At 46.0% G+C, this 16236-nt stretch overlaps 1 protein-coding gene across 1 annotated transcript in view; it reads left to right on the forward strand.

Annotated features, from left to right (window-relative positions):
* The first annotated feature begins 12115 nt into the window (after positions 1 to 12115).
* The window catches only part of LOC119376296 (uncharacterized), a 39538-nt gene continuing 35417 nt past the window's right edge, over positions 12116 to 16236 (forward strand). The window contains exon 1 of the mRNA XM_037646195.2: positions 12116 to 13624. Within this exon, the coding sequence (XP_037502123.1) occupies positions 13185 to 13624 (440 nt within the window). The 5' untranslated portion in view covers positions 12116 to 13184. The remainder of the gene's footprint in view (positions 13625 to 16236) is intronic.

Below are 16236 nucleotides of genomic sequence, written 5' to 3' on the forward strand. Positions count from 1 at the left end.
GCAGCCTTCTTCAACCTATGAGAGAAACTTTGAATGTAGGGAACGACAGCCAAGCGAGAGCGAGTGTGCTCATTTGGCGTGTTATTTCTTGTTCTAAGAGTGACCAGCAGCTTTTCAGCTAGGGAGCTCTAAAGAGTGCTGGGGAACCCTGCGCTCTTCAAGCGTTTCACCTGAATCATAAAACTTGTTTCTGTTCGATGAGGGCATGATCAGACGAGGGCGCTTCTCAGAACCTCCGAGATTTTCAAACCACTAAAGAAGTACCTGTACAAGGTGAGCTGAGGCTCCTGGATTTGCTGCTCGTAGTCCATGAAGACCACAGCTGCTGGAGTTATTTTCCTTGGTCTCAGAAGAATTCGCTTCTGCATCCTTATTAATATAAATGTGTGTAAAACTAATTTAATCTGCTTCCATAATCCGCTGAAGAAAGTAACCCTTGACTATCCTTTCATTTTGCATTGTTCGAATTGTTCATCCTGCTCTTGTAGGCCATTACAGTATTCATCTGTTGTGAAGTACCTTGGCTTATACATTGACAGCGACCTTTCCTGGAATAGTCATCTTGCCTACGTTTGCAAAAGACTTCGCGCTGTGTCTTGTCTACTATATAATATAAGATACTACATGCCGTTTTCAGTACGTAAAATGATAACACAGGCTTTAGGCTACAGTATACTGCGTTATGGAATAACCATTTACGGGCACTGTGCTGTCCGATGGCACAATAGATTAAACAGAATATTACGATCGATCTTAAAAAATATTTCTTATGACTTGAACATGAACTCAGAGAGAGACATTTTCAAAGTGCTGTTAATGCCGAACTTCAATAATCTCTTAATTCAAACGGTTGTTTTAAAACATTTCTGGTCCAAAGAATTCCTGGTTCCATATGTCACTTCCCGTTCTCTAAGGCCCAAAGTCCGTTACTGGAGACCGCGGTGTTCAACAAGGTATGGAACTAGAATACGAGCCCATTATGTTCCAACTTATTTCAATGTGCTACCCCCCAGCATCTTTCGCATAAAAACAAAATACAAATTAAAGAAACTGCTACGGCGTATCTGTCGATAATTTTAATGCATGTCTTGTCTGGTGTTATTTCATATGTACTCATTTGCAAGCATGCTACTGAACAGTCATCTAGTGTGGTACCTTGCTTAAGAAACTTTCGCTGTATTTATGTTTTTTGTTCGCTCTCAATTTCTGTAATTGTTATATATTGCTAATAACTATCGCTTGTACGCCCTGTTGCTTCTAATCTAATGTGCACGTTTTTTTTTTTTTTTTGTCCTATCATCGCTCTTATGCCATGTACTACAACCTTGTAACGCGTTCGGTTTGTTTCGCTGTCTGCCAGGCTCTGCCACTCAAGCCACCAATTGGCTTTGGCAGGCCTAGCCACATGTACTGCTTTATTTGAAGAAATAAAAGGCATTATTATTATTATTATTATTATCCTTCTGCGTACTCTAAGCTAGTTAAAAGAGGAATAGGCTATTCCAACATCAGAAACGTCCTCGTGCGACCATGCCCTCAGTGGACAGAAACAAGTTTATGATTCAGGTGGAACACTCGAGGAGCGCGGGGTTCCCTAGTGCTCTTTTGAGCTCCCCAGCAGAAAGGCTGCTGGTCACTCTTAGAACGACAAGAAATAACAGGCCAAACGAGCACACTCGCTCTCGCTTGGCTGTCGTTCCCTACATTCAAAGTTTCTCTCATAGGTTGAAGACTGCCGGCAGAGTAGGCGTACGAGTTTTGTTCTCCGCCCCAAACCGTCTGGCCTCCCTATGCAGGCTAGTGAACAGTGATGAAACAATCTCCTCTTGCTGTGACAAGAAGCACAGAAATCGTTTCATTGAATGCATGAAGAACGTCGTTTATGACATGCCATTATCATGCGGAAAATCATATGTAGGACATACCGGACGGTGCATAAATGACAGAATGCGTGAGAAGCAACAACAGGCAGTAACCTGGCATTGTACATCATGCGGCTGCTCCCCTTTGCTTGACAATGTGCAAGTTCTCACGAAATATCGAGGTCAATGTGCACACAAAATTTGTGAGGTGCACATAATTCACAAAAGAGGAGCAGCTTGCGTTAGCACACCATCACTAGCACTCTTTGACAAAGAAATTAGCTACCTTGAGCCTCAATTGTGATCACTACGCTTGTTGCAGGCCCATAGCCAGGAATTTTTTTCGGGGTGTGGCACTTGTTGAAAGCCTTGACTATTTGAGAAAAACGCCTATTTTCATGATTTATTTTCGATAAAACACCATGTGTCTTCAAAATTCCGGGGGGGGGGGGGGGCGAGCTCCCTAGCCCCCCCCCCCCCCCCCCCCAGCTATGGGCCTGGCTTGTTGTCACATGTTTTTGTTTTCTGTTTGATTGTTCGTGGTTGCAGTTTTCTAGCCTTCCTGTCACTTGCTTACAAACCCTTTTTTTTAGACTCTGGTTCTTCGTTTTTGTTGATTTATGAATGTCAGATTTTAGCGGTTTTAATCGGTTTGGTACTGACCACCATGTCATTGTTCGGTTTTGCCATTTTTTTGCTCGTCTTTACGTTATAATGAAATCTGCTTTTGTCGCATCTTGTAAACCCTATCAGAATTGATAGTAATGCCAGGGGCCGAGTCACTTGATAGCGTATGTGCCATTTTTCGATTTTTGCTAGCCTGCCTACAGATTCTCTGTCTTCCCAATAAAGAAATCAGTTGATAGCCAGCGCTGTGCCCTGTATGTTCTTCGTCCCGTTGTCTGCACTGTTTTGCCAGAAAGAAGAATTCACATTCGAGTGTGTTGTTACTTATTAAACATCTTGACAGGATAGCACAGCTACTCAAGAAAAGAGCACAAAGTAGTGCTGAACTCACAACTAACTTTTCTAGAAATCACGCAGATGCTTAAAATATCACTTCAACCCAAGTGTCTTCACAGAGATAACATCATTTACAGTGCATGTACAAACAGTAAAATGCAGTAATCAAATGTATATCCAGGAGAGAAGCAAGGAGCACTGTCCGTTTATTATCTCATGCTCCCTCCTGAGTATGTACCAACATGCCCAGTTACAAGTATTGCTAAAAAGTACACCCTTCCACCGTAGTATGAATTTAATGAACAGTTGAACTTTGCTGTCAAACAAGGCTATTCAAGGCATCATCATACAGTGCATTACACATATCTTTGTGCGGTAGGGCTCAATCTGCCTCTTGAACCATGTGATGTACAGATTTATGGTACCTTTATAGATGTGGTGGGATCATGTTCCAAACAATGTGATGAAACATATGGGTATGCCCTGCCTTTTAATGAAGGCTCTCTCCGATACAGGTTATCACTCTCAGGCTTATCGATTATTTGACAACAAGGCTTTGTTAGAAGGAAATAGGTAGTCGCATGTTGCAAGATGCTGCACAAAACTAGGTTGCACCACAACCTATAAAAATACCATAAATCTGTTCATAAACAGCAGTAAGGTCAGAAGAGGGAATATTAAGGCCCACCACATAGAGAAACAGAGCATTGGAATGCACTGCAAAAGTGTGTCCTAGAGCTTTGCATGAGTCAGTTTTGTATCACTCGATAATATAGTGGCAGAATATATATGTTTCATTGCCTTTTGCTGTTTGTAAATGCCTGCAGATGACGTTATCAATGCAAGAACACGTGGGTACGCATAACATTGAAACCATTATGTTTATCGCAGAGACTAGTGAAGACAAGACAAGAAGGGACACAAATAGGCGCTAACTTTTAAGTGTTTTTTGGACTCAGATCACACATATTTATAATTTAAAAAGAAAAACTTCAACATGTGAAGGCACAGCTGCGGCCAGGAAAAATAGTTCTTTCTTTGACAAATAGTGTAATGATACACTAATGCAATCTCGAGAATATGAATACTTGCTGATTCAATGATCAATGCAGTATAGTTTCTTTACTCTTTGGCAAACCGGCAATCCCTGCCTTTCTTTACATTGTTGCAATTTAAAGAAGATTTCCTTGAGATGCTGCCCCATTTGCCCTCCATAATGTTTACCCCATGATAGGGGTATCTGATAAACGGTACCTTCCTTGCAGGGCATGTAAAGTGTCCTGTGATTCTTATTGCAGCCAATCCTCTCCTTTGAGTATGTGGGTTGCTGCTTTTCCATAGTTTAGCATGCTTATTTGAGGCCATGAACACTATGCTGATGATCCCAAGCACCAACCGTTTTTATATTGTTGAATATCACATGCAGATATGGCATAATGGCAAACATTTTTCGGCCATCAAGATTTGCCTTTTTTTTTGGCTTGGCAACTGGAAGGTGGTTTTCTGGGTAGGGCATATGTAACCGATACAGCAAGGTGAACAGGATATCCTGCTTGTGTCAGGGGAGTTCTTTGGAAATTAAGGCTTGTCCACAAGAAATAGGAACAGAAATTTTTACCGTGTTAGCGAGCCACAGAGGCATAGGCAGAAATTCATTTCGGGGAGGAGGGTGGGTGGGGGCATGGGCTCTGTCTGCTACCCCCTCGCTACGCCACTGTCGAGGCAGTGTCAGACAATGCACCTTTTTACCATTATTGAGTGGGAGAAACTAAAAGGCAGCAATGGGTTGTTTCCCATCAGTTCGTATGACTAGATCATGCAGCTTTTATGCGAATGAAATTGTACATTCAGGAACCTGATATGGTACAATCCTTGCCTGGATGCTCGTGGGTAAGCACCAGCGGGTGTTAGTAATCATGTGCCAGTGTTAATATGTTAGTGGCTTCAGATTCGAAAGAACCTTTGTGGTATTTAATGAAGAGACAGTCATCCTCATATCTAAAACATTTAAAAACTTATGCGCTAGCATATTGTACTAAATAATCCTGTTCCTATTTCTTTTGGACGAGGCTTGATTTCAAGAACTCGCTGGATGCAAGCAGGATATCGTGCTCCCCTTGCTGTATTGGCTGCAGAAGCCCTACTCAAAAAAACACCTTCCAGTTGCCAGGCCAAAGAAACGGCTAATCGTGATGGCCAAAATCTGTTTGCCACTATGTCATACCTGCCCAGGATATCCGACAATATAAAATCGGTTGGTGCTCGGGCAATCATCAGCATAGTGTTCACGGCCTCAAATAAGCGTGCTAAACTATGAAAAAGTTGCAACCCAGGCACTCACTTGGCTGCAATAAGAATCACAGGACACGTTATGCGCTCTGTAAAGAAGGCATCGTTTATCAGATCATGGGATAAGCATTATGTGGGGCAAATGGGGCAGTGTATCATAGAAAGGCTCAGGGAACACTGAAACATAAAGAAAAGCAGTAATGACTTGTTAGCTGAACACTGGAGCATGCGTGGTTGCTTCCCACTTTTTGATGAGTTTTATTGTGCGTAAGCCCAGCGAGGAAACTACTAGATTAAAATTGAGTCGGCAACTATTAATAATCTTGGCTGAGATTGCGTTAGTGTGCCTTCACTATCTTTAACAAAGAAATAATTATTTTTCTTCGATGCAGCTGTGCCTGCGCACGCCTGAATTTTTTGTTTCATGGCAGCACCACACAGTTTCATGGCAGCACAAACAACACAGATGTTTGGTGGAAGATGAAGGAGGCTTGAAGAGACGAAGAAATCCTCAAACAGAGTATGTCGCTGCAGCCAACTCTTGAACGAGTAGACTTGCCTTCATCAAGATAGCGACATCAAGAATTAACAGTTGCTCCCTTTATGAAGAGAACTCCCAAGTTTCAAAACGTTGACTCTGGCGACATCCCATGCTCAAAAATTACAAACTCAAGAATACAAACTATTCCACGTTCAAGGAATGCAAACTAAATAATATGCATTGCACTGAAGTGCAGAAGATAGGTTTCCCACCCATAAGGCCAGTATATGCTGTATCTCAATAGGTGCTACGTGTCCAAACTGTCCCAATCTAGTGATGAAAAGAAATGCCCACCACTCATCATGGCTTGCCCGGGCTTGCAGGATGTATGCTCCTATCTTGTACTGCAACCTGTCCTCTGTGTCGGTGCCATGAACAGCTCTCATCGCTGATACATGCATAACAGATACCACAAAGACACGTTGATTTTCACGCAAAACAAACCCAACCACACACAGATAGTGAGTACCAAACATGTCTTCAGGCAAGTCTATATTCATATATTAAACAGATCGATCCTTCAATGAAGGGATCAGGGTGCAATAAGAACAGCTGTATTAATGAACTAGCCACTTGCAGACTATTGAAAGAGTGCCACTGCGTGTTCAACATTCACACATGTACACAGTAAGCACTACCCGGAATATGCACATAGCCGTATGGGTGATGCAGGTGACAAAAACGAGATACACTTTTATCGACATATAAAAAAAATGAAAAGAGTGTGTGGTCCATGTGCACTTGGTGTGAGGTGGGAACGAGCCATACACATTGTATTACATCATGAATGTAAGCCATTCAGGAAACAAACTTTTGGTTCTCTAAAGCGAATTCACATGTAGTTTGTCTTGTACAGTTGAGCTGTCAATTTGATTTCATTTTCAGTTATGTAAGCCCTTCACAAAACCGAGAATATTTTCCAACTTTCTGTGAACTTCTGGAAACATATATGAGAATTGAGATCTTTTTCTTTTAATTTATGACCTTACAAAGCTAAATAAACACAAAATCACTGCATACTAAACCTTGGTTATGCATTTAAGTAAGAGAGCAATATTGGTACCATGCTGAGTAAAAAAAAAAAAAAGCGTGAAAATACAATAACTTAAAGCACCACAGAATAAAGCAACATTCTTACTACATGAGCACAACCTAAGTTATTTGTGATAGAGAACCTCGTGCGCTTCAAGATGCTAAGAAAAAATATATAATGACAGAACACGAGCTCACGCAGATGCTAAGAAAAAATATATAATGGCAGAACAAGAGCTCACGCATATTTTCTCAAACACACAATATTGCAACAAAGCGTAGCATGTGTTAGCTTAATTAACCTAATTTAATTGACATATTCATCTAATAACACTATTTGATATAAACATGTGCTTCTTCAAATTAAGTACGCATTTTCTGGAGTGTGCACTTAGTAGCAGTACGTAACGTAATTCACTTAAATACATTTACTTCAAGTGAGCTCCTTTAAAACATTTATGAGGCAGCTAGGTTGAAATCCTAACCACAAAACAACTACATGGATTTCTCGCGAAAAGCTCGGGGACGCAACCACGAAAACATACCCATCATCGTGTGCGCGTGTCAGGGCTGTGTGTTTTTCTATCAAGTCCCCAGTCTTGTGATGTCCCCAGTTTTGTGATATTTTTGCGCGTTATTACCGAGTTTGGTGAACTCTCGCAGCAACACCGTGAAAACATTATGGGACAACCCATGTGTTTAAAAAGCAAGCACTTTCTATCGGCGATAAGGGATTCTAGAAACACTCTCAAGCGATGATCTCGTACAGTAAACAGTCAAGGAATAACAGAACAACGACACGAGGCTTGCATCTATGGCTTGCATGATCGAAGCATAAGATCGCGTAGCGCAACGCGCATCCTTCAAACATGTAATTTATGGTGGTGTATATAAGTGCACTCAAAGCACAAAACATACCTGCCTATCGGGTATCTGGTTGATCATCCTCGCTATGCCAACACGCCGGTTCCTGCGTAGTAGTTATTATGCAATGAAGTAACAAAGTTACGTAGTTCAGCGACCTTCAACTTACCCAAGTTTGGCATTGGCTGTGCACTCTTCATAGTCGCTCGTCAAAAGGCTCACGCTTCCCCTCCTGTGGAACCGCGGTCGCCGCTTGTCCCAACACTCGGACGCGGATTGTCTTCGGAAGTACACTCGATATTGAATCACTCGATCAACGTGAGTAATCGATGAACGAAGCAAGAAAGCACTTTTGAGCGCGGACACAAAGCTGCGCGTCCCATGAGGCTGTGTTGAGCGGCAACGAACGACGACTATCATCCGCCACTGGATCAAGGCAGGAGAACGCCCCAACACGCGGAAAATGCCCAGTCGACGAATGTCGAGTACGATAAGCACACAATAAACGCACACAATATCTATCAACACGATAAAAATGTAAGCGCGAGGCACATGTGTTCACGGGAAGCTGGTGGTGCTCCTGTAGTACAACGAGACCTGTTGCAACAGTTATCTTACAGTCTAAACAAAAAAAAAATGTAGGTGGCAGCAGTGTCGTGGTCTGCTACAGGTCATATTTTATATTAGAAATAAAACATTTTCGTGGCTTTTCACACAGGTTTAGGTGCAACTGCATTATTTGTTAGTTATTTATACTTAGTTTTGCAGCTATACCTATTGTGTTTGGCATATTAGAACAAATTTCAAAGCTCACACCTGAATCAATGGTCATCTCTGAGTCTTTGTAACGCAACGCTGCAAAGTACAAATCTCGGGGGCAATGATTTTGTGTCTACAGGTGCCGAACACAATTTTGTTTTAGAGTTAGAGGCTTTGCCGGTGTGTAGTGAAGCATGAATAACATGCATTCCCGCACAATAAGAGAGAAAGGGTTTACCTGACCAGGTGGCCATTCCTCTACTTTCTCTCCGTAGCAGCGGGTGTTGTAACAGCAAGCAGAAGCGTCAGCTGCGGGATGGGAGTCATGGGTGCGCAACTCCCGCCTCCCTCCTCCATCACCCCCCTCGCCTGAATTTACCGACGAGGAAGGGGAGGGTAAGGGGGGAGGGGGGGTGCGGGTGCACTTACGTACCCTACTTACGTTGCCAGCCACTGTTCCCAGCCGTATTTTTGTTGTAAACGTATAGCTGATATTTAAGTGCACTTTCAAATTCTGACAGCGATATGACAGGTTTATCTCCTGTGCTTTCCTCAATGTCCACTGTTCAGCTAATCCAATCCCCCAACCTTCGGGCAAATGGAAAACTGAGGCTTTTGTTTAACTCTTCGGGGTATCGCTTCACCGCATGCGATCGACACTATGCTTGTTAGTCAATTAGTGAGCGCTTCGTTATATCCGGTGGATAACCTTCAATCTATATTGAGTTTTATTTTGTTGTTTTCGGTTCTGGTGCATAAACATTCCTGGGTGGCTTTCCCTGCAAATTTGTATTTAGACCATGCACAGGCGATGTCACTGGTCAGTGTAACCTATTTATTTACTATGCGTGTCATCCGACAGTGCACAATTAATTCTTGCGTAAGAATAAATCCTTGCCCGTTCTATATCGCCAAAACGAAAAACGCTACAATCTCGCATTGAAAATAATGTTGCGCAATAAAAATATTTATAAAAAGCATTGTGTGGTGTCAGTAGACCTCTCTTCAACCAATTCACATCCCCTTTCACCCACTGACGACATGCTACTCTAGATGCGGCTGCACCCCCTTTCTTTACACGTCAGAAGCGGACGTATGTGTGCAAGTACGCAAGTAGTAACGTTTACTAACTCGCCACCTAGGCAGGTAGTACCGTTTACTACCTCTGACATTTACGACCTCGTGTGTACTTCTGAGGTAGTAAAAGCACCGCAATACGTAGTAATGGGGTCACAAAGGTAGTAACGGGTCCCGTTACTACCTTTTCTACTACCTTTTTTTTAAGAGTGTGGCAAACGACGAAAGCATCGTGGTGTGAGGACACCGTTGTGAGCTCGCACCGACAGGCGTAACTAAAAGGTGGAACCTGTGACTCTACGAACAAGATATTATTGAGTTTGCACTCTTTACGTTCACAAAACGTGCTATGCTCCTCAGCTCTTTAGGTATGCGCCAGTCTAGCAAAACACTGTCGACGAATCACATCTGGGCACCACACATCCTTGCGATAAATAATAGGCTTTCCGAATTTACCATATATTTTTGACGTCATCGTTGCATTTTGTCCAACTCAAATGTGCTCTAAACATTCGCAGCTGTCCGTAGCACGAACGACTGAAACCATTTGTATACGTAAGAACACTCCATTAGCACTTACTTCACATTATTCATACATTGATTTTCCAGAGTATTCGTCAATTCCAGAAAAAGTCTACAAAATGAAAACACACAACGTGCAAAACGTGCAAGCATTCATATGCAGTTAAAGCCGGGAAATGGGCCTAACGTCAAGGGTATTCTGGTGTTCCAAGTGTTATAAATATATAATTTACATGAGCAGTGAATTATCGTTCCCTCAAAACCGCATTTGTTTTCGAGCTCATGGAATGCGCAGAGTTCGAGTTCGCGTCTGGGATTTCATAAGCGAGTCCTGGAGACAGAATTCCAACGCGAACAATGCATCTGTCCTTCGTGACACGGCGGAGTAGCACTTATAATAAAGTCTCCACACACACAAACTTATTTTCTCATTCGTCAGCCTTTTGATTCTCCACACGCCATTCGAGGCGGTGGAACTGTGCGGGCTCTCGAGAAGGAACTGCGCGCTATAAATGTATAAACTGAGTGATTGATTTACCGAGTGTGTGACTGAACGCATCAGATGGATTCGTGAATTAAACATCCTAAAGCAACACAGAGGCTTAAGGAGCGACGCCGTAGTGGAGGCCTATACATTATTTCCGACCACGCATTTGTTGGGTTCCTTTTCTTCTACTATATTTTATTCATTTTATAAAAACAAATTTCATTGGTAAGTGAAATCAGATGACAAAACTAGCACTGCGCTCTCAAATTCCGTGAGTTGCATTATGTTCATGTTGAGGACAGCGCGAAGGAGGCGGTGACATCCAAGAGGAAACACGCAGGACAAGGCGAATTAAGTAATAAAATGGACTAAATGCGTGCTGCTGTGAGACTTCTCCTTCGCAAAGCCATCGTGCACAACGCAAGGCATCCAGTACAGAACAGAACCCACTGCTACGACGTCGCAGAACAAAGTCGCACTTTCGTCCGAAAGGTGTCGAGCGCGATAGCAGACTGCAGCGTCAAGTCGGGTGCATAGTTAATCGACCGTATATACCGCAGCAACTGAACACTCCTTAGCTAATGACGTTGTGAAACATGGTGTCACCTGGAAACAGGAAAACGTGAGTAGAGCTCACTCGACGACCGCAAACACTCCCTTTCACAAACAGAGACCGCTTCGCTCTCTCTTCAGATGATGATAATGATGAGACTTTGTTTGTCCGAGCATAAAGCCAGCCGTCTTCGCTTAAGGTAATTTAAAAGCGTATGTCACGTTCAACACGCGGGGACAAAGCCTTCCGGACATCATCTACCCGGATACGGGCAATCCATATTGCCCAAATTGCTGATGGCTGGCGCGCCTTCTCGGCTCACCCTCGCAAGCTTATTTCTCTCGCCGCCCCGAATGAAGGCATTCTGTATCTCGCGCCGCAGATGTGTCACAGTCGGTAAAACATCGCGATGGCATTTCGACGTTTGATGGCATCAAGGTCGAGCTTCTTCAACTCACGCGGAAGTGACTCTCGAAGTGTTGTGAGACTGCAAAGGTAAATGTGCGTTTTTTCGCTCAGTATTACGAGGTGCGTAAGCCAACTGCTTGTTTCTGCAAGGCGGCAGCGTAGCACAAGTCAATGACAGCGGTGACAACGTGATCTTTACAGCCGGCGGAGGCACGCGTATGCCATAAAATATGATTGTCAACGTGGACGCGTCCTTTTAGAATGCGTGGTAAAGTCACTGCTGTTGTATAGATAAGTGCGGCACCCAAGGTGGGCACATTGCGTCCTTAAGTTTCCTCGCTGTGAACCCACGGTTGAAACGCCAGTGGCAACTCTACGCACAAGTAAAGCGCACAGGCCGGCTGCTCGATCGTCCGGCGGGGCGCAAGTCGAGGTCGCCCGCTGCGATGGGCCAGCGTCTGCCAAGAGTGATAGCTCGCCCTATCGGACGACACCGCTCAAGCACAGCGAGCGCTAAGTGGAGAAATCGCCGAGCGGCGATGCCAGAATGAAAACACGACCGCAAAAGTAGCTGGGGCAGCTCCGCTGACAGATAACAATGAGGGCTTGCGTAAGAGCGGGGGTTGTGCCGAGGAAGCGGGGAAGGCGCGAGCGTAGCGCCTCGAGCGAGTGAGAAACAGTTGTCGACGGCGCTCGCTGCCTTTCGCCGAGAGTGGGTGAGCACATTTTCTCTCCATGTGATCGCGAACGTTGTGGCAAGGGAGCCGCCTGGAATCGCGCCGAGGAAAGGAGTCGCGGCGGAACACGGTCGCCTCGCCGTCGGCATCATCTGTGTGCGCACATCGCAACAACGCCCGACCACGTGCTTCCAAGAGACAGCGGCTACGAGCAGCTGAGCACAGCAACGAATCACCGCAGCTGAGCGGCTCGCCCGGCAGGGCGTCTGCGCCTCTCGTCAAAGGCAGCGCAGCGACGATCGTCCGTGCACGAGACAAAAGTGCGCGGCCGCGCTTGTGCAGCTGATTTCGCGAGCTGACTCGGGCACAGAGTCCGCCAAGCACTTCGGCCACCGGAAGGGCTCCGCTAGCGTCCACTCTTGCCTCCCGCCCAGCGAGGTCCACGCTGCTCACTTGGCGCGTGCGAGCTATTTGTGGCCAGACTCTCCCTCCTCTCATGCCTTGACGAAGCACGACTCGGAAGCGTGAACAGGCGTTCGGCGCGCGGCTGCAGTTTCTGCAATCTCGCTTTTCGTAAGGACGAGCAAAAACTGCTCGGGGAGGCGCTGTCTCAATTGCAACACTCTAGCTTGTGAGCTGCACGCAGTCTGCTGTTGGCACAAGCCATCGCGATGGGAGGCCATACGCTTGGCAACCACGGAAGCCCGCAGTTTCCCTGCACGTGGTGCTAGCAAGGCCATCGACCCGAAGAAGCCCTGCAACGGGCGGAACATTGACGCAACAAAGACAACCCCGAATCGTTCGTTAAGCCACACCAGGCTTCTCCAAGCAGCAGTGCCTCAGAATCGGTCCCTGCAGTCACGCCTCTCGGAAAGCAAGTCTTGCGAAGCACGCTGGTGGCGCATTTTCTGCATTCTAGTCCTTCCAAACTTAAAAAAGAAATGACACCTTCGCGGGACGCTTTACACTGACAGCTGGTAAGTAGGGAGCAATGGTGTCCCCAAGTGCGCCACGCTAGGTGCGCAGCTGGAGAAAGAAGCGCACAGGGGAAAATTTGTGCTTCTTGCACAGACCCCTGTGGTTGGTGCCCGTATCTCCCGGCGCCAGGACGCACCAATTCAGCGAGCCTGCCGTCGATGTGTGCAGTAGTATGCACGTGTACTCGCACCACCCGTTTCTGGCGCTGGCCTTCGTGGCGGCGGCAGCCGTCTTGTTCATCTACCCGTTCGTGTTGCGATTCAACGTCTACAAGGAGACGCTGGTGGCGATGGCCGTGTCGGACGTTATCCCGGTGCGCGAACGCATCTCCACCGTCTGGTGCTCAGCTCAGGAGTTGGTGATGAAGCACAGCTTCGACGCGCACGTGTACCGCGACTCGGACGACGCGGTGACGACGCCGATGGGCAGGACCCTGGAGCTGTCGCTCACCATGACGGTGCCCAAGCAGACGTACGAGTACTGGGGATTCTACTTTGTCGCAGGCTCAAACTTCACCGTGTCCGTGTGCTCGCGGCTCTCCGGCGCCGCTTTCTCGCTCATCCGGGGCCCGGCAGCGCTGGGAAAGTGCCTCACGGCACTCGAAACCAAGCGGTGAGTAAGTCTGAATACCATAAGTTACGCCAAACACGTCGACACTGATCGAAGCCTGTTTGCTCTGCGGACTTTCATGAACTGAACGGATCTGACCATCCGTTTATAGACGTTATTACTGTGTGTTTACTTATACCTGTACGATTCTCCGTGTTTCGTGTTGCTTTCCTCTTCCTCCTCCCGAAAGAGCAGGCAGCATTATCAGTCATGCGGGTTCTATTGTTATGCACGCATTGAAACAAAAAGGTTCCAGCGGCGTCGTTATCAAATTGAATCAGCTTAACCGCCACTTGGTTATGCTGCCTTTACGTCATCAAAGCCGCCATGTCCATTAAGACACGTGCAAGCTATCAATAGCTTACTTCCATGTTGAAGAGCCTAAGCGCTTTCCACGAGCGGGGCAGAACACGCTTTGCTGCTCACATCAAGCTCAAGTTTGGGCGCGACGCTCGCGCGGCCGAGCTATGCGTCATTGGGGGCAGACGCTGCCCGCGAAGGCTATTTGTCGCCGAATTTGCGAATTCGGCCCAGAGCACTGCTAGTCAGCAATAGTTACACTGTGACGCACCACAGATGCAATCCGAGATCTCTGCGCGTGCGCGGAAGCGAGGGCGGCAGTGTTGTGGTCGTGAATGTCCCCATGTGCGATAAGAGCAGTGGCGCCGCTCGACGTTGGTTTGGAAGCCTATGCACCCGGCCATTCGTATGCCCCTCCTCGTAACTTTACCGATGGGCTCGCGCCAACGACGTTAAAGGCCAACAGCGACGAAGGTTAGCTTTCGCTGCCTGTTGGCGCGCGCGCACACACACACACACACACACACACACACACACACACACACACACACACACACACAGCTATCTATCTATCTATCTATCCATCTATCTATCTATCTATCTATCTATCTATCTATCTATGATATACAGATTCCTCGAAACGCACGTAAAGAAACTAATCGATTACCGTTCAGTTATGACTCGTGATTCATGCTTATTATTTGTTCTTAATGGCCTGGAGTGCTTTCTTTAAGGCAACACAATTTTAAATGCGAAGCATTTCTTAGCGAACCTCTGGCACTTTGAGCGTTTCTATCTACGTATCTATCTATCTATCTAGCCGCCTACGTCTGGGTGCTCTCATGATCGCCTCCTTAACTTGGTGTAGACCAAAATTTGTATGGGAGGGTAAGAGGACTTGACGAATATGATTGCCGAGTCGTGACATGACTAACGTTAAAATCCTGTCGCGTACGTCGTCAAACCCTTTCCACTAGACACGTGTGGCACATACCCGTTTACCACGGGGCGCGGTGTACGGGTATGCGCCACAGGTGATTGACAGTTTATATCTACCCAGGAACGGCGAGGACAGACATTGGTAACTTAAATGCTAGAGCGTTAAGGAAAACCAACATCGGGAGCGTTGACTCAACGAAATGAAAGAATGAAAATTAGGATCCCAGCCGGAATCGAACCCAAGCATTCTGCGTGGCAATCAGGTATTCTACCACTGAGCCACGCCAGGTCTATAAACTGGTTTGGAAAAACAGCCTACGCAGGCGTACTATCGGTGCGACGTCAATTGTGGTTGTGGTGCTGGCTATCTAATTTACAAGAAAGCAATAAACACTACATGATACTCCTTCGATGTGTACTCCTACGATACAGGCGTCATTTCAGATGAATGTCTGTAGTTCCAGTGTTGGCTCCGCTTTTATAGCAGTCTAATAAACATTACATTTGTATTCCTATGATTCAGCAAGCTATATTGAAGCATTGCTCGACCCCGGAGGAATATATTAACGAAAGTTACATATGATATCCACATCACCGCACCGTAAAGTGCACTTCGTCCACCAGAACGACGCAGTGTCCTCTTCATTTCTTACGAGGCTGGGCGATGGCCTCATGCTGACCGAAGATGATGACAGATTAATTGACAGCCGCTTTGTAGACTAGGCTATGTAGGCCACATACGCCCAGGTAGTCTACGAATACGACAGACACCATCCACTGATGTGGTCTACGTAGCACTATCCAGGCCTACCAGCCTCGACGGCCTATACCTCACCAACACGAAGGGTGGCTTCAGGTTCCGACATGTCGCCGGCTCTGTCGACAGACAATTTGTCGACGAAATGACCGAGGCATCCATGAATTCCAGCAGATCTACTATACCACATACTTCACCACACATGGACCCCTCGTCACTACGATCACGACCGGATCCTATAACAAGTCATGACCAGCTGCTGGTGCTCCCTGATTACGGTGATGATGCCCTTGTTCAAGAAATGTCAAGAAACTTCTTGCACACATACACACGGGTTCGTGAAACGTGCGTGCGTTCTCGGGACACGTATAAGCACTACATATCAGCTTACCGCTTCTGGTGTTGGTAATACCCACGTTGCCCTTGGCAGCGTTACCCAACCGTAAACAACTGGTTATATAACACATATGCGGCTCTTCAACATATATATGTGTGCGTATAAAATTTATACAAATCTTTAGCGTCATTTTGTAACGTGTCGCTCAGTAAAAAAAGTTACGGCACAGTCACCTACCCGCCACATGCTTCGCATAACATCGACTCCCACGGTACGTGGGAC

The sequence above is a fragment of the Rhipicephalus sanguineus genome, unplaced genomic scaffold (assembly GCF_013339695.2).
Source record: "Rhipicephalus sanguineus isolate Rsan-2018 unplaced genomic scaffold, BIME_Rsan_1.4 Seq1155, whole genome shotgun sequence".
Lineage (NCBI taxonomy): Eukaryota > Metazoa > Arthropoda > Arachnida > Ixodida > Ixodidae > Rhipicephalus > Rhipicephalus sanguineus.